Source organism: Octopus bimaculoides, chromosome 2 (assembly GCF_001194135.2).
Source record: "Octopus bimaculoides isolate UCB-OBI-ISO-001 chromosome 2, ASM119413v2, whole genome shotgun sequence".
NCBI lineage: Eukaryota > Metazoa > Mollusca > Cephalopoda > Octopoda > Octopodidae > Octopus > Octopus bimaculoides.
The window spans coordinates 103,243,443-103,262,813 of record NC_068982.1 but is presented as its reverse complement, the minus strand read 5'-3'; the positions used below and the strand labels follow the sequence as shown (position 1 = coordinate 103,262,813).

The 19,371-nt window shown below is 34.2% G+C and overlaps 1 protein-coding gene across 1 annotated transcript in view; it reads left to right on the top strand.

Moving 5' to 3' along the window:
* Positions 1-18,780, top strand: part of LOC106875980 (mitoferrin-1) — a 29,693-nt gene extending 10,913 nt beyond the window's left edge. Inside the window, exons 2-4 of the mRNA XM_014924323.2 lie at positions 5,216-5,435; positions 11,200-11,256; positions 14,922-18,780. Coding sequence (XP_014779809.1) covers positions 5,216-5,435; positions 11,200-11,256; positions 14,922-15,472 — 828 coding nt within the window. The 3' untranslated portion in view covers positions 15,473-18,780. The remainder of the gene's footprint in view (positions 1-5,215; positions 5,436-11,199; positions 11,257-14,921) is intronic.
* Positions 18,781-19,371: the final 591 nt, after the last annotated feature.

Genomic DNA, 19,371 nt, shown 5'->3' with positions numbered 1-19,371 from the left:
GTAGAATAAATTCTAAAATGTATATTTTATTCAATGCTCTCCTTTTTTATTGGCAATTTTCTTGCTGATACACGCACACACATATGGGTACAATTTAGGCTAGAGATGACCTTTCAGCCTTGTCACAGCTTCTTTAGTACTGGTGTTGTAGCAAAATACATCTAATACATTCTGTAAAATGGTTGTTAATGGGAAGTACATTCATCTGTAGAAAAACTATATAAAAGTGAAACACGAGTTCCTCTACCCAGACATGTATTGACTTGGATTATAACAATCTGCTCAACCCATGTTAGCAAGAAAGTAAACATTAAAAAAAAAAAAAAATTAATTTTGGGTTTATGAGGTTAAAGAAATTTTAAAACTAACAATATTTATTGATGATGAGAATTCCAGTATTAACAGGAAAATGAGATTTACGAAGGTAGGAGTGACTGGGATTTCAAATTATACCCAACAGCTTATTCAAAGAGACGAGTTGAATAAGCTGTCAGGTGTAACTTGGAAGTCCTAGTCAGTATTGATTTGTGTGTGTGTGTGAGAGATTGAAGCCAGAACTACTTATTTTGGTTGTGAAGCAAACTTCTTAACCACATACCTGCATCTGCACTTGTAAAGAACTATTTGGTGGAGATAGTATTTAGATCTGAGTGATAAACATACCAGCATCATCATCATCGTCATTGTTTTAATGCCCACCTTTCTATGCTTGCATGTGTTAAATGTAAAGCAAATTTTCTGTGGCTGGATATACACTTCCTGTTGCCAGCCCTCATTTCTTTCTATGCAAAGAAGTTTCCATGGAAGATTGGAAATGAATGGCACCATTTGGTTACACGTATCATGCAGTGTCAAGACAAGAAGGCACACACACGCACACACAACTAAGTGTACATACACACACAACTAAGTGCACACACATGCACTCATACATATGACCTGCTTTCAGTTTCTGACCTCCCAAATTCACACAATGCTTCGGTCAGCCTGAACCTGTAGTAAAAGATGCTTGCCTAAGGCACCACACATCATCATCTTCATCATCATTTAATGTCCATTGTCTCTGCTAGCATGGGTTGGATGGGGTGACCAGAGCTAGCAAGCTAGGAAGGGGGCTGCAGACTGATTTGGCATGGTTTCTACAGATGGATGCCCTTCCTAATGCCAATCATTTTACAGTGTGTGCTGGATGCTTTTGCATGGCACCACATGGGTGTTTTTATGTGTTGCTGCACAAGCACTTTTACTTGTCACCTCATTGGCACTACCATGGGTGCTTTACACAACCAGAAAGATCGGTCTTAACACTTCTGCTATGGGGTATGAGTCTTCTTGAGTATGACCAGGCGGCACCAGGTTTCTTGGTCCTTTGTCATCTCACCTGAAAGGTTCAGCTTCCTGAGGTTGTTCTTCAGTACTTCATTTCATGTCTTCCTGGGTCTCCCACCTCCATCTGTTCCATCCACTTTGAGAGATCGACTCTTCTTAACGGAACTGTCGACATCCATCTGCATCACATGCCCAAACAAACACTGTCTCCTCTCTTGCATACAGCAACAATTTCCTCTTATGCCTAACTTCTCTCAGAACACTGGCACTCTGTCGAACATGTACACTTACATTACACATCCATACTAGCCTCATTCCTTTCTGACCTTTTCCTATCCTCTGCGTTCATGCTCCATGTCTCACTACCATGTAGAATTGCTGTCCGTATACATGCATCATATAATCTTCCTTCGGTCCCTTAGGTAGCAGAGATTACCTATTACCTCTATTGAACCACCAGGGCATTTGAAAGAATCAGTTTTCTGAGTCTCTAAAGTTTTTAAGAGTCCTGTGCATCTTCCACATAAGAAAACAATCTTCTCTGATAACCTTCCAATTAACCCATTGCACCTCGTGTGTCCATAGCTTGCACTGGGTACACTGTATGGAGTTCCTACCCACACTTTTCCTCCAAATTGGACAGAGCTACCTGCCTGAGGAAGGTAGGATCCTGTCAGTTTTCTTGCTTACTTAGACTAACCTTTTAGGCCCTTAGATTCCAGGTTTTGCTTCCCCACCTCAAATATTTTGTCTAGCTCTGATATGGAATCCACTATGAGGGCCCACACAATGGGACTGAAACTAAAACTACATGGTTGGGGAGCAGACTTCTTAAATGAATTAATTACCATTTGTCTGCTGTAACTGCCGTAAAGTTGCCTGTCGATTGACCCCCCTCACTAGAATCTTTTTTTTCTTCTTTTTGCAATGTAGTAATCTGAAAATATTGTTCTAGTTTTGTACATTAAATCACACTTCAGTTATTTTTTTTTTGTTTACTTTATTTTGAGAACCCCTAAATGTGTATCATCTGTACTAATATTTCACTGTTATTGTTAAATAACTTTGTTCAAAGTGAACTTGTATCCTGTGTATTGGGTGCAATGTGACTGGACATGTATTTTGATATTTATATGCTTAAAAGCTGCAATAGAGATTAAACTGTAATAAAATAGATTTGATGTGACAGCTTTAAAACCCTCACAGGGATTGACAGTTAAATTGTAGGTCAAGTTGTGGTAACAATGTCAACTGAAAATATGTTTACTTTCCCAAATAAAACACATGATGACACAGCAGTTTTGTGCAGGTAATTTAAACCTACCTTAGGCTATCTGACTTGGAGAAGGTAGCTGTATATTTGTGCATGTCTATATGAATTTTAGGTTTTAATAATTTTGTTGAAAAGATTCTGTAATATATGTAAAGCTCGTATTGATGTAGAGAGCAGTTTTGGATAAATTTTAATTGCTTGTGGCAGAGTTTGGGGCCTCTGTCAGATGGACATATACCATGATGGATTTTATGAATTGCCTATAAAATATTGTCTTTTTTTTTTTCTTTTTGTTGAATCATTTCATCAGTACTCAGAGTATATTCGATACTTTTGTTATGCTTAAATCTTCTATATTTAAGCTCTTGCCTAGGATTTTTGCATTGTAGATATGGGGGTGTTTAAAATGGATGTGAGTATAGGGATGGTATTTTCTTGAGTGATTGTATATTGGTTGTTACTGTTTATTCTGGTGAAGATTGTCTGAATTTTCACTGAATGGTTGGATAGGACATGTGAGGTAATGTCCAGGTTGCTGAGATTATGGGACTTCAGTGACATCAGCATAGATTGTTGCTTTGCGTAAAGGTGTAGAGATATTTTGTTTATAAAGGTCAAGTGAGAAGACAGCAGAATCTTGTGACTATTCAGGCTATAGACTCAATGACTTATTTTTGTCTTGAGTAAATAGGTTTTCAGTTTTTAATGTTTCTAGGTTTTAATGTTATTTAGACAAGTTAAAGCATTTTTATTTTAATGAATTTATGGAATTGAAACTAACTTTGGTAATAATAACGTCTGTAGTAATAAAAGTTTTCTATGTTAAAGCTTGTTTTTTAAATACCCATGCTTGTCTAAATCTGTATGATTTGCTCACATCACTCTTTCTTGGAGTTTGTGTACAGGTTGTTGTGCATGTGTGTTGAGAGCTAGATATTGATTAGTACATTCTTGTAATAGTTGAGTGCCCTTCAGATTTTAAATCACTTAACACTGGTCATAAATGTTGATTTGCTACTTGCACAGCTTATGCGTTTTGATAATACTAGAAGTAACTGAAATGGCTCTGGATTAAGTTTTATTTAACTTTTCTTCTGTAGATTGGTAATTTTAATTTGATATTTTAATATAAAGCAGAGCATAATAAGTATAAAGCAATTAGCCTCACTGAGGCGATGACTGGTCTCACCGAGGCGATGACTTCTGACCGAGACCTTTGGAAATATGCTGTGCGTGAGAAGACCTGGCAAGCCAAGTGAGACCTAAATCCAAGGCCTCTGCCAGGAGTGCAGCCAGCCCACTTATGCGTACCTTTCCTTCATTGGACACTAAACTCCGCTTGCAAAGACCTGTTGAGGCAAGTGAAATCGAAATCGAACTAAATTCGACGACTGGCACCCATGCCAACGTTGTCTCCTTCATTGGACACGAAATTCGGCTTGCGAAGACCTGTTGGGGCAAGCAAAAGCGAAATCATGATGGCACCTGTGCCCAGCGTAGCCTTCCTGGCACTTGTGCTGGTGGCACGTGTAAAGACATTCGAGTGAGATCGTTGCCAGTGCCGGTGGACTTGCTCCTGTGCAGGTGGCACGTAAAATACACCATTTTAAGCGTGGCCGTTGCCAGTACCGCCTGACCGGCTTTCGTGCTGGTGGCATGTAAAAGCACCCACTACACTCTCGAAGTGGTTGGCGTTAGGAAGGGCATCCAGCTGTAGAAACTCTGCCAAATCAGATTGGAGCCTGGTGTAGCCATCTGGTTCACCAGTCCTCAATCAAATCGTCCAACCCATGCTAGCATGGAAAGCAGACGTTAAATGATGATGATGATGATGCATTAAATAACTGTTGGTAGATTTTGTTCAAAAAATGTCCACACTATTTATATTCTTTTATTATATTTATACCATGTAAGAATGCAAGCTGGCATTTTGTTCAAAAAATGTCCACACTTTTTATATTCTTTTATTATATTTATACCATGTAAGGATGCAAGCTGGCAGAATCGTTAGCACATTAGGCGAAATGTTTAGCAGCATTTTATTGCTCTTTACATTTTGAGTTCAAATTCCATTGAGGTCAACTATGCCTTTCATCCTTTTGGGGTTGATGAAATAGTACCAGTTGATCACTGGGGTCAATGTAATCAACTTAGTCCTTTCCTGAAATTGCTGGCCTTGTGCCAAAATTTGAAACCATTACATTTACATCATGTTAAATGTTTTTGTTTGTTGTTACATACGTTGGATTTATGAAGTACTTAATAATCATTTAACTAATTAATATTGCATTGCTTGTTCTGTTAACTGGTTGATAGGTTGAGAATATCACTTGGTATTCCTCCTGAGTACCCTGTTAGTCAATAAATGCTGGAATGCTACTGAGTTAATTGCGACGACTGTTGAGATCCCTACTATTTGATGTTTATATATATATATTTTACTTGCTAGAAAATGTATGTATTATAAACAGTTATTTTCCTTCAGTTCAAAATTTGTCAGCAGACTTGAATGGTAACAAATATATTCTTAATATATAATTTTAGCGATTTATTTGATCCTTAAATTTCTCATGAAGTCAAATGAATAAAATTGCCTTTTTTTCTCTTTTCTAGACAAGAATGCAAGCATTAAGGCCTGATCCACAAGCTCGATACAAAGGTGTCTTCGATGGCTTGTACAAAATGTTACACTTAGAAGGCTTCCGAAATACAGTCCGGGGAATAAGTGCAGTTGTCGGTGGTGCTGGTCCAGCCCATGCTATGTATTTTGGCTGTTATGAACATATTAAATGGAAGATGATGAAGAGTGGTGGTAACCAGCAGCTGGCAAATGGTAGAAAATTTTCATCTTTTATAAATTTTAATCCACTAGTTGACAAAATTTGTATGCTAAAAACCCAGTCGTAGTTTTGTTTTTGTAAGCTAAACTTTTCCTTTATGCACACACATCTACACATACACTTCTTAAATGATATTTTTAGGAGTAATGCGATTTTGAGGCAGGAAGACAGTTTTATATTTTAAGAATTAGTATAATAATTAATGGAATTTTTCTAAATGAAAAGTGAGAAAAAAGTCAGTGACAGCGAATAATCTCTAGATATATGTGTATTCTAAATCTTTTATAGTATTTTAAGCATTAAGTAAAATCTGCTGAAAATTCTCTATAAGTTTTGATTAGAAGCAAAATATATATATATATATACATAAAATAATTGTTCATATACTTGTATTAAATAACCACTTGTAATAGTATATCATTTTATTTACTTCAAAATGATATGCTCTAAATTTAATTTATTTCTTTATATTTTAATTGCACAATTTTTGTGCTGAATTACTTTAGGTTGAGTTGAATTCATGTAGCAATTATATAATAATTTGTTAAGCAAGCAAGATTGTGTTAAGCAAGTAAGTTTGTGTTTTGCCTTGAACACAATGCAACATCTTGTAGCAGAACATAAATTCATGTGGTGAGAACAAGATATCCAATGTCTTATCAACTTGGTTGCTGTACTCTGCATAACAATCAAATAGTTTGGTATAGTATCCATTGAAGCATTGTTCTTTCATTGTTACTCAAAAAGACTTTGATTTGAAATTAGACTGAATTTTTTTTAACTACAGCTTTCTATACACATTTTGTTGCAACCCAATACAATCTATTATTTATAATTGTTTCAAGAATAACCTTTACTTCTATATATTTTTTAGCATCTGTTACAGATGTTTAGCTCATGTCAAATCACTTTAGTTAGTATCTAGTTAGATAAATAGCTTTGTGAAATCAGATTGGGTGGTTGGCAGAGTTGTTGGAGCATTGAATAAAAAAATGCCTTGTAGCATTTGTTCTGGCTCTTTATTTTCTAAGTTCAAATTGCTCTGTGGTCACCTTTGCCTTTCATCCTTCCTGTGTTGATAACACAGGGCAACAATTTTGAATATGGTTTCTGTTGAGTTTGCTTTTTCACTTGATTTAGACTAAAATTGGCATGCTGATTTCAAATCTACAGTCAGTTTTCTTCTATCTACAGCTTACTCTCTGAATAAGCACAAATTGTATTGTTCATGTGTAAGTGTTAGGGCTGGTCAGCTTGTTTAATTATTTGAAAACATTGGGGAACATTTTCAAAAAAGTTTTAGTTGACTTGCTTTTTACAATTAGCCCTACTTAATTTGCTGGTTTGGGGGTCAAAAATGCCCTCAGAAATCACTTGTTAAACAGGAATTTATTTTTTACCAAATAAATGTCAGTTTTGGCATTAAATGTAATACTGAAATAATAAACTAACAAACCAAATAATAGTTTTTATTATATAACATGTATATTACACAAAATGTTTAATTACAATATCTTAGGATAGATATTAATGTCAAACTGGAGTTTCAGCTAATCAAGGAGTGAGCTTTCTCATTACTGCTTTGCATGAATAACTTGCATCACTACAGTCTCTTTGCAGAGACCAGCAGTAGTCAACCATCATGTTTGTGTTCCACCTGCCCTGATACCTAGTCTTCATGGGGTCAATGTCTTGGAATCTTTCTCTTTGCTCATTACTTATTGTACTATGATTTTTAGGGAGTAGTCTAGATGACTGTGCAGGAAATGCTCTTTTACACTTGCAGCTCAATGCTTGAAAATTGGTTAACAGGGTCTGTACAAGTTCTTCATAATTTGATGACTTATTGTTTCCCAGGAAATCAGACGCAACTGCAGCAAAAGTATAAGTGAAATTTTTAATCCCCCCCCCCCAATTCAATAAACCCTTAAATTTTGGCTTTTTTTTTCTCTAAATTTTCTTTTTAACAATTTTAAAATACAAACAATCTGAATCTGCAATGTGTTTCTGTTTATAATTTCAAGATAATTTCCAAACACAAAGGTGTGTGATTTAAGGGAGATTTAGCTGTTTTTTGGCACAACCCACGACCAAGTGGTACCTTCTTTGTTTCTTTGTCACTGATATGTATTGATGCCTTTCAATATTTTTCTCTCCATAAATACATTTTATGGAATGATGATGCAGAAGTAATGGGGTTTTTTTTTAGCCCAAGAGTGGCCTATTGCAGGGATTTAAGTATCAATGACAAAAAAAATTTTGTAATTTAAATTTTTAACCCTCACCTTGCACCAAGTGTGTAAGAAAAAACATTTATTAGCAGAAAAGCATGCTATTAAAATAAATTATCTTTTACATACCTTTTAAAAATCACTCTGTTGCCATAATGAAATTCCTTACACACATGTACACACACACATACAATGGACTTCCATACAGTATCTGTCTACCAAATTCACTCACATGGCATTGGCAGGACTAGAGCTATAGTAGAAGACAGGGTACCATGCAGTTCGACTGAACCTGAAATTATGTGGTTGTAAAGCGAGCTTCTTAACTACACAGTACTGTCTGCACCTATGCTAGTAAATAAAGAAAAGAAAACCTCCAAAGAAACTGGTAGTGGTCTGTATCAGTAAAAATTACACCAACAAAACTCATGAGTTTGGATAAATTTATATGGCATGAGAAGAGGTTCCCTTCAGGACTGACTCTTCATTTGAGAGAAAAGATTTTTTGATTGAAAAGTCTTTTTTTGAATGAAAGGTTAGTACCAAAATGTCATTCTTTTTTCTCTCATGTGATATGAATCTCTGTGCTAGTGTGGATACTTAATGGTGCATTTTGAGTGAAACCTGGTTCGTAGTTGACAACAGATAATGGCCAAAGTAAAGGTAATAAAAAGGACTAAATAGATAAATCAAGCCATAGAAATGTAAGTTTAACAAACTTGGTGTTAGAACAAATGGTGATTTCATGCCTGGAACATTGATAGAAAACATTGCTATTGAATTTCACAAATGTTATACTTAGTTTGTAAACTTGTTCTGTGTCATTTTCCAACACAAAATTAGTTTTGATAAGCAGAAACAAGCTAGCATATTTTCCTTAATTATTCATCACACAACATATTGTCACTAGACTTCTTTTTATTTCTATGCTGGTAAAATCAAAATACAAACAACTTATTTTTTAAATTATAGTATATTTGAATTGTCAGCCTAGTAGCTATTTTAATTATCTATTGTCACTCCTGCTAGTCTCTCTTATTGAGAAGTGGATTGTCATCCATCTAGAGTGAGATTTAATAAAACATTCAGTTAGGAAACAAAGCTATCAAGATTATACTGCAGTATGACATGGGCTATGTAATTTCTGGACTATGAGAGTAAATTAACAAAACTTATGCACTACCAAATGTTATACTAGCTGCTAGTGTAATATGTACATTCTATTTTTCATAGAAGAAAACTAATGAAGATAAGCCTTCAGTTGTTTAACTATAAGGTTAGTCTTGAGTAATAACATCTATAATCAAAAACATTCTGGTTGTGAGCATTCAGTTATTTGTGTTGCCGGGGCTACATTGTGCAATGTATCTTTCCATTTTTATTTAACTGGCAGGATGTCATTCAAAGCAAATTTGGCTGCTATTTCTATCTGGTGTGCTCACTCACTAGCTTGAAATATTATCTCCTTGATGTTTATGGTCTCCAAAAACTGCTCATCTTGCAATAGCCATCTACTCTCTGGCCTGTCAAACACACCAACTTTGATTTTCTGCTTAAGTATTTGAAATAGTCACTGTCTCAGTGTTTCAGCATGTTTTACACACTATATAGGCTCCGTTTTGATCCTAGAGCTCTCCAGTTATATATTCTAAAATAAACGGAAAAGAATTTGTTCATGAATTAAACCCAGAAATATCAAGTGAGATGATTTATGCTACAAGTTTAATGATTCACTTGAAGAAGAAAAGATATTTGTCAAATTTCTTCTTTTATATCAATATATTATATTAACCCTGTCATGCTGTGTTCCCTCTATAGCAGGAATAGCATAGATGTCTCTGCCAGATTCCTGTTAAAGCAGTAATGAATATGTAGAAAAAGATAAAATACTTAAGTCAGACAACCGATCATGTTGCATCTTTGTAGTCAAGTCGTTTATGACTCATTGTTAATGGTGTCACCAATAGCTGTTGTTTACTGTTGTTTTTAATCAGAAAAAAAAAAAATAATAATACGATTTTTCAATGAAATGAGCATGTGATGAACCTAGTTCTTCATCTTGTATATGAGCAAGGCCTAGACTCTTTGTAGTTGAGGAAATTATTGGTGCTATTTATTCTTCAGATGATGAGTTTACAATTATGCTGCCAATGAGAGTGATTTGGACAATCAAACTGGTGAAAGTGATGAGGAAAGTAGTAATTCGGGTGAACAAATATGGTAGTTGAAATATAGGCCTGTTATTGCTATTTTCTTGAGTTCTTTTTATGATTCTGCCCATTAGTTTGCCAGCAGTTGTTACTCTTTGAGCTGTATATGCAGCTAGTTATTTATTTGCTCAGGAGTCTGAGTGGAGGGTAAAGTTAAACTCGAGGGCTCAGGCCTGAGAACATTAATATTTCTCCTATTTAAAAAAAAATACTGCGCAGGCCAAAATGTTAAAATATATTATCATCTAAATTAGAAAAACCATCCCTTTTTAGAAAAATGCAATAATTTCAAAGATGTGCATTTCTATAAAAATTAATTTCCATAATTTTACTGTTATTTAATATATAATACATCTACAATAGTTCAAGATAATTCTTTGCTTGTATTTAATACGGGGACTTTGTTTATTATTGTGAGTGTTTGTGTATTGCCTCTGTTTCGATGAAGTATAAATTTAAAGTGTGGATATTTCTTCTAGCATTAGTTTTTCACTAGGCAGAAAGCGTTCTTCAATTTCAATTAACTATGCCTAAAACTTGGCACCATCTAATATTTATTGATATATTGTTCTTCTCTTGTTAATTGATTTTAAATATTTAGTTCAAAGTATTGTTTTGTATTGATTGTAATGCAAAAAATTTCTCTTCATCTTCATTTGCACACCAGTCACACTTTGCACTGATATAGTTTTATTTTAAATAATTTACTAGAATTGGCAAATTAAAAACAGAATAAATAGTAAGATGGAAAAATTTGTTGTTTTTGATAAATAATTGAACATTTAATCTTGAAAAATAAGAGAAATCACCCACTCTTCAGAAAATAAAATTTTCATAATTTTAATGCTATTGCAGAAAATATATCTACAATATTATAATTATTTCCTTGTTTATCCAATGCACCATACCAGTTCATAAATGGAAGCATACATCATTGGCTAATTCTAGATACACTGTCAACTAATAAAGGACATGATGGTCATAGCCGGAATGCCCTTTAATCATTTGTTCTTTCAAACATGGGACTGGATATCATCGATAACAGCAGGAAGACAAATTTTGATATTTCTATTTTACTTTTGTACTGAAAAACATTTCTTGCAAAACCTAAGTACACAATTAATTCCATTGTAATCTTGACAGTAAATATAATGGAATTGATTGTTAAGGTTATGCAATAAAATTCTCTTTTTAATTTATTAACGAGCATTGGGTGATACTTAAAAACATTCAGGCTTTGGATTTGTTGTTATACTGCATCCTAAGATGCCATTTTCCTCTTTTTAATTATAATTATATTTCATTTTACTCTTCAGTCTTTGCTGCTTGTGGAGCAACTCTTCTGCATGATGCTGTAATGAATCCAGCTGATGGTGAGCATTATTTGTTGTTGATAAACATTAAATGGTTTTATTTGTTTATTAAACAGATATAATTATCTAACTTCCTTATCACTCTATGGTCACCACCTATTATTTTCTACATTGTTATGTTTAGAGCTATATTTAACCCTTTAGCATTTAAACTGGCCAAAATATTCTACCTGTTTTATGAACAAAGTGGCCAGATTTGTCCTCTCACACCAACCCTATGTCATTCTAAAAACTAACTGTAACCTCATCAAAATCTCAAATCTACAAGATAATGCATGATTAATTCAAAACAATGTGACTAATTAAGCATTACTTTTGACAGAATAATGTGAATACTAAAGGGTTAAAGAATCGTCTCTCTATTTTTACTCAGTGATTCATTAAGAGAAAAAAAGATCCTGCATTCAGTCATTCATTTATGCTGCAGGGATTATTTTGTTCCACTCTGTGTCAATCTAGTTTTCTTACATACTAGGAAGAAAAGTTTTGCAGTAATAAGACAAAACAGCAGTTGGTTAATTAGCCAAGTATTTCAAGTATTCAGTGAAAAAGGTTTAATCAAAGTTTAATTCAAATCATGAAGCATGATTTGAATTTCAACTCAAAGAATCTCTGTACCTGTATCATAGGAAGTGAGGAATATATATATATGCATAAACTGGTGTTATGGAAATAAGTTTCAACCATGAAGTTTGAAATATACAGGAACCTCACTGCTAGTGCCTGTTAAATTATGCGATGAAGAAGGGACATAACTCTTTGACTCACACGAAGAGCCATGCCATTAATCGTTGTATTTTAGGGTATGCCATTCAGTTTGAATCCATCTCTCCCCTAGCTTTACCCACCAAAGCAATTGAACTCTGTGTAAAGTTGACAAAAGACTTGTCAATTTTAGAGTGCTCTTAATGTTTCCAGCAGTTAGCTTGAACTTATCTAGTGGTAACTATTCACTAGTAGGCACACTTTGCTTTTGCTTTTGAAAGTTAAGTATTTTTAACCTTGGGTACATTACTTTTGCTTCACTAGTGACTTGAGGTAAACCACTACTACTTCAACTAGAAATGTTATACTGCATCAGTTTGCTTATCTGCCACTCTTAATTTTTTTTGTTGGTTGTCACTTTTGAGCTTTTAAATAAATATTGTACATTTTTATTTTGTCTGATATGATGTATTTTGTAAGCCAAAGGTTTGATTTTTAGCAATACATGTGTCTACTTTAGTACACATGTTTATTGCTGCCATGTCTCACTGCTACAGTTTTGTTTTGTATTAATACATTTAATGTCTTGTACTTTGCAACTTAAGTGAAGGGTAGTTTTAGTAGGAGTGAATCTTAAAGCTTAGCAGTATTCACATGTGTTTGAAATTCTCCTCTCAGTTTTCTTTAAAACAGTAGATGGTGTTTTTGTATAGGGTTTCTAGTGTATTCTTGACTATCCCGCATGCACCATATCATTGATACAGCTGAACTGGGCTTTGATTAAAGATGCTGTTATCCCTAATCTTATCACATTAAATTCTGTTGATAGTGTGCAGACAGGATGAATAAAATCTAAAATCTATTGACACTTGTATTTTGTAGATAATATTAAGTGTTGTACTGGCACATTGGTTGTATAATTGTGTTTATGACATTAGTAAACATTAGTAAAATACATTCCTTACCACTGACCTGTTTATGGCTGATATGAAGCTATAACTATAGCAGTTTTCATATAAATATTAAAACCCTACTAAGATGGGATAATTGGTATAACTCTAAATTTAATATAATGGTAGTATGTTAAAAAGGTTGCACAGATTAATCTGCCTCCCCACCAATGACAGACATCAGATGAGAAAGTAAATAGTCATCATTTTTATGTCCAATTTTCCATGCAGGTTTGGGTTTTACAAGTATCACAGTCTGAGTCTTTGTATAGAGCTACTGCTCTAAGGGCTACATCTCACTTGTTCATTCCATTTTTGGAATAGTTTCTAAGGTTAGATGTCTTTCCTATTGCTAAATACTTCAGTGTACTAGGTGCATTGCATCATGCTAGCACCATTGGAGAGATTGTTTTGACCCTGGTAATTCTAGAGTCTGAACTGTCCTAATCCCAGCAAATAGAAGAGATGGAGTGAAACATGAAAGAGAACCTGAGCGAGTGAGTGATAACCTCTTGTTACACATTAGGAGTGTAAGTGATAAATAAGAGAGTAATGAAGAGAGAAGAATGGTATGGAGACTTGTGGCTGAGAGAGAGAGAGACCATCTCCACTACCATCACTTTTACATGTTTCTCCATGCTTATATAATTTAGGTGGATTAACACTCAAAGTTGCAACCTTTTGTTTTCTCCTTTGTGAAGTTCAACCTCTTGAGATTAGTCTTAGCAACTTCATCCTCTGTTTTCTTTAGTCTTCCTCGTTCACATTCCATCCTCATGGAGTGCTCACATTTTTTTTATTTATACAACTGCTATCCTTCATATGCATCACATGTATGTATCATTGTATTCTTCTCTTTTGCACACTACTTCTTGTTTCTCTTTGTACCCTGACTTTCTGTCATTTGTGCCCCGTTGTCCATGTACATTAATATTGAACATCCAGTTGAGCATGCTTGCCTTATTTCATTCCAATCAATGCAAATCCTCTGTACACTAGCATTGTACAATGTCCTTCATTCTGAGAGAAGCTCTTTGTTATCAACAGAGGTACTAGCTCTTTGAACTTTTTCTATCCTGTTCTTATTCCAACAACTATGCTTTCAAAATGCCTACCTCCAGTGCTTATTGGATCACCTAAATAAGAGAAACTGTTTACTTCAATAAGCCTTCTGACTATTTGAAGGAGTTTATGCCACATACTCTTACTGTTAACTACTCCTGTGTATCTGTTACATACAAAATCTATCTGTGATGCCACTACACCTCATGTGCATCTATAGTTTACACTAGCTGCTTTGTTAAAATCCCAATCTACTCCTTTTCTGCTTATCAAGCATGTCAACTTTCTTGATGGACATAGAGTCCTCTTTCCTAGGTTTACTTTGAGGCCTCCTAATTCTAGGCTTGTTTAGAAGTTTGGAAGTTTTTCTATAAATCTTTGACTTATTAGCTCTGAGAAATAGGTCATTAACATGCAAGAGTTCCCATGAACAACCTGTTATGATAGATGGGAACTGAGTTTTGAATTATACCAATTAGCATTGACCTCTTGCTAACCATGACCTTATTGACTGCACTTCTCTAGATGGCTTCATGACTCATAAACTATTTGTCTATCCCTAGTTTACTTAGCAACTACACAACATGGAATGCTGGTCAGCCAAACATTTGGATTGGTTAACTAGGAAAAGGGCATTAGTGGGACCCCACCTTGTCAAAACTGAACTACATCTTAAAAGTTCACTAACCTTTTTTGCACTAGAGACTAAGCTAAATTTGGAAAAGGATATATACTGCACTAATTTGACCCAAGATGAATAGAAATCTACTAACATCAGTTCAATTGATCCCTTCACCTACAAATTTATATAACCTTGTACCAATGATAAATATTTATTGTAATAAGCATTTTCAAATTGTATTTCAATTTTATTAATGTTTTTTCAATTTTCTTTTTCTCTTTTCCATTTGCTCCTGATCTGCTGGCACGATGATATTCTCCTCAAAGTGATTAAACAAAGAATGCAAATGTTCAATAGTCCATATCGGAACTGTTCTCACTGTGTTTTTGTCATTTTAAAACAGGAAGGTGTGCGAGCCTTTTATCGTAGTTATCCAACTCAACTAACTATGAATGTACCCTTCCAAGTGATCCACTTTATGACATATGACTATTCACAAGATTTATTTAACAAGGAACGTAAATATGATCCTAAATCTCACATGGCATCTGGTGCATTAGCTGGTGCCTTAGCAGCCATTCTTACAATGCCTCTGGATGTCTGCAAGACTTTACTGAACACTCAAGAACATTGCGCAAGAAAGCATTCACCTTATATCTCAGGTTTGGGTACAGCTTTTCGGACTGTTTACGAATACCGCGGAGTCCGTGGTTACTTCCGAGGTGTTGTAGCTAGAGTCATATTCCAGATACCAGCCACTGCTATTTCGTGGTCTGTATATGAATTTTTTAAGTTTTTCATCTCTCAAAAAACAAATGAGAAGTATTTTAGTTCACAGAAAGTTAACCAGATTCCAGTTCATGCTTCATCAAGGTGATAAACCTGGCCAATAACTACATAAACTAATCTTTTTGACAAGAGAGAGAGAGTGAGAGAAAGAGTGAGAGAAAGAGAGAGAAATAATAAAGGTAACATCTGTCTGCAAAATTGTAAAAAGACTGATGCAGGATTATCATTTATTTGAATATTGGGCTAGCAAGAAATCATACTGTTGATTTTTTTTTGTTTTTTTTTTTAAACAAGCAAAAAAGGTATGCAGCAACAACAGCAACAATAAAAGGTCCTGAATGAATTTCTAAATTTTAAATTAAAAAAAATACTGCATCTGTTTTGGGAAAACTATGTATACCTATATGTACATATAAATACAGATGTGTGTCTACTTACATACTATTTATGTATATTATGTCTGCGCACATAAACACATGCATGTATGTATATACACATCTACTTATGAATGTGCATGTGTATATATGCTTACATATGCACATGTCTGAGTGTGTTCGAATTAATTTAAATAATTTTTTAAAAAGTTAAATACATAAAATATAGATAATACACTTCTTGCCTTATTGTTTTCTGGGTCAATGTTTACCAGTTCTACCATTGTATTCACATGTATGGGTATGTTTTACCTTATTAAAGTTGTGTTAGTTTATATACATCTGCTATATCATATGTAGCTATGAAACATTTCTATAAGAATTCCAAATTTATAAAACAGTTAAAAAAAATATCCCCTAGTACTGCAAACTAGTCCATTGCTCATAGTCTAGTTACTCATTGTATTAGTCCATGGTCCAACTCCTTGTTTTACTAGTCCATGGTTCACTTACTCACTCTCTTAGTCTAGTCAAACATTAACAAGAGAGCTGTTATATGGTTGCTCAAGCAGCTAGAAATAACAACCAACCCTCTCAAACTACACATTAGCTTTTTAAAGAGAGAAGGATGTATTGAATAATGTCATCTTTTACTTGTCTAGGAAAAAGATGAGTGGTTCAAAGTTGGAATGCTGAGCTGACCCAAGGCTAAATAAGAATAACTAGTCTAGTTACTCATTTGGCATGTGTAAGAAATTAAATTTTTGTTTTCTTATTTATAACTTGAGGAGATATTTATGTGTGTAGAATGTTTATATGCAGTAGGTTTATATGGTGTTGACTGTTTGTAAGGGCAATTTTGGCAAAATGGACCTCTATCTTCAAGAAATGGACTAGTTAGAACATTCAGATTGCTTCAGCTATGTGTGTATGTTGTTGCCATACGAGCAAGCATCTTGTAGAACATGTCCTTACACAAATCATGGTTTGTGTGCTGTTGCTCTGGTGTAAGGTATTGGCAGATATTTGTTTTGTTATGATATGTATCTGTTGTGGTTGGCCTGTTTCCATGCACATGGCTTTACTGTTTCCTGCTGTGCTTCTGTTACATATCTTCTTCACTTCCTTGGAGGATGTGGTGGCCACTTGCTGCCATTGGAAAACATTTGAAGTATAAGAGCTACTACTTGATTTTGTTGTGGTGGTCACTGAACAGGTGTTTGGCTAGCAGTGAACACTTGACAGACAACTGATAAAGACCAAAGTAATCCAGTTGTCCAGTTAGAGTAGAAGATTACATAGCTGGCCAAGTCACATATAGATGCACTATGGTTTCTGTTAGTACTTTGTAAAATGAAGTAGCAGGCAACCTAAACTTCACTGAAACCTTACCAGACATTCTACCCCTTTAGCAGCTCTACAATCTAGTGCAGTTGGATCTATCAAAACAGACATCCCAATCTGCATGGGGTGAAGATAATGCTCAGTCTATACAGGTGGATGTATTTTTGCATGCAAGTGCATGTGCTGAGTCTTTGTAATTTCTCAAAAGTGATATCTGTCAGTTATTGGTGATCACTTTCATCATCTTGCCTCTTAGACACAACGTTGGATATACTCTAACAGAGTATGCATACTATTCTCTACAAGTTTTGGGTCTGAAACCCTGGAAACAATGTTGCATGAATCTCTCAATTTGTTAAGGGTATGTTTATCATGTGCTTCAGGGATGATTTGATTGGAAACAACTGACTTGTATACTTTTTGTTATATCAGATCATTTACAATAATTAAATGCCGAAACATCTGTTCAAGCATTTAATGGTCAGGTTAGTTGAAAATAATGACTTATTAAAAAATTGTTTATATTTATTTGGTATGAATGTCATTGTTTTCAGTGAACTTGAGAATGGTCTTCTCAGATAAAGGATTGTTCCAAATATTCAATATATACACATTTCTACAGAGACTCAGTTATATTTACCTGTCTCCATTATTATTATGTTCATAAGTCAATGATGGATCCTGTACATGGTTGCTTGGTTTGCTAGATATAACAGCCAAATCTCTCCTAAAAGATAGGATGGTTGGGTGCTTTTGATTATAAGGCTGTTTGACTTGAGGCTAATTATAACATCTACTTTTTATACTTCTTGATAAAAAAGCCTGCCATTAAATTAGGACAAAACTCGACTCATTTTGTTACTTGTTCTGTATCTGACATTCAATTTTGTAAATTACCTTCTGAAGACAGCCGCTGCTTCTTTGATTTCTGTATCATTGAGGTAATCTCGTTAGCTTTCTATGATTCTTTTTTTTTTTTTTTTAATGCTTTTCTTGGATTGAATAGTTTTTACATGGTTGAAAATATTTAAATAGCTTTTTATTTTTATCACTAGAATTTTATAAATTATATGGCAGTGACTATTCTTTGCAATAGTGCTAATTTATTCAAATACTAGGTCTTAGGATATGCCTAACTTTACACTCCTTGTGATATGTTTAAGTGTATAGTAGTCCTTCATTTAACTTAAGTAAATTTTGAGATAATAATTTTTTTTTATTCTCCATAATATAAAGACATAATGAGAAATGCTATGTCATTCTAATTGGATTGAATAGATAAAGATGAATGTTGCACATACTACACACATATACACCCTCCCTTGCAGAGAGGCAGGTACCATTTTTGTTCATCTCTAGTTTTGCCCAACATTTCAATGTGTTTAAAGAGTGAGTCTGTGAACGAAACCCTTTTGTTTGTTTGCTAAATAACTTGCTCAGATAATCCTCTGCTTTGTGATCTGACATTTCACCATTGTTTTAACTCTCTTATATCCAATGACAATTTGTTGCATATGAAGTTTAGGGGAAGAGGTGTGGGTGAAATATTAAAAAAACAAAAAAAAAATATTGAAACATCTATTAGAATTATTAATTGTTATCATTTTCTTGTTCAAATTTTACTCTCGTTTGGAAGTTTATTTTTTTTTAATAAACACTCAAGATTCAAGGAATTAAATTAATGTAGTTCTTAAATTCAGTATATAATATTGTGTATGCATGTGTGATAGCCAAGAATGGTGGTTGGTGTTTACTGATGTGATTTTATTTATTCTCAAAATACTGGATTCAAAAAGAAAAAAAAAATGCCTTTCATTTTCACCACGTTTGCATGATTGGTACCGTCCATTGCTGCAGTATGTTTCTAAAGCAGGATGTCATTTCTACAGATAAACCACTAAGCCATGAAGTGAGATTTTCATCTTGGCAAACTGAAGCATCAACATTTGGATGTTCACTTGTATGAACCAGATGGAGCTTGTTGAAGCTTTTTTTTTTTTTTTTTTACAGCTGGATGCTTTTCCTGTTGGCAACTCAGGTTTTCAAGCAAAGTGATATTATCTTCTGGTTCACAGAAGGCAGAAACATAGGCTATTACTTGTATGATGCTGATGCCCATTTACAACTACTACCTCAAGACAAGGAGACACAAAATCACCCATATATATATATATATATTATAAAGAAAAAAACAAAAAATATTGTTGACAGTGACATTGAAGTTTCGGTCAGATAAGTCGTGGCTTAACAAGTTGAAACTTGGATGTCA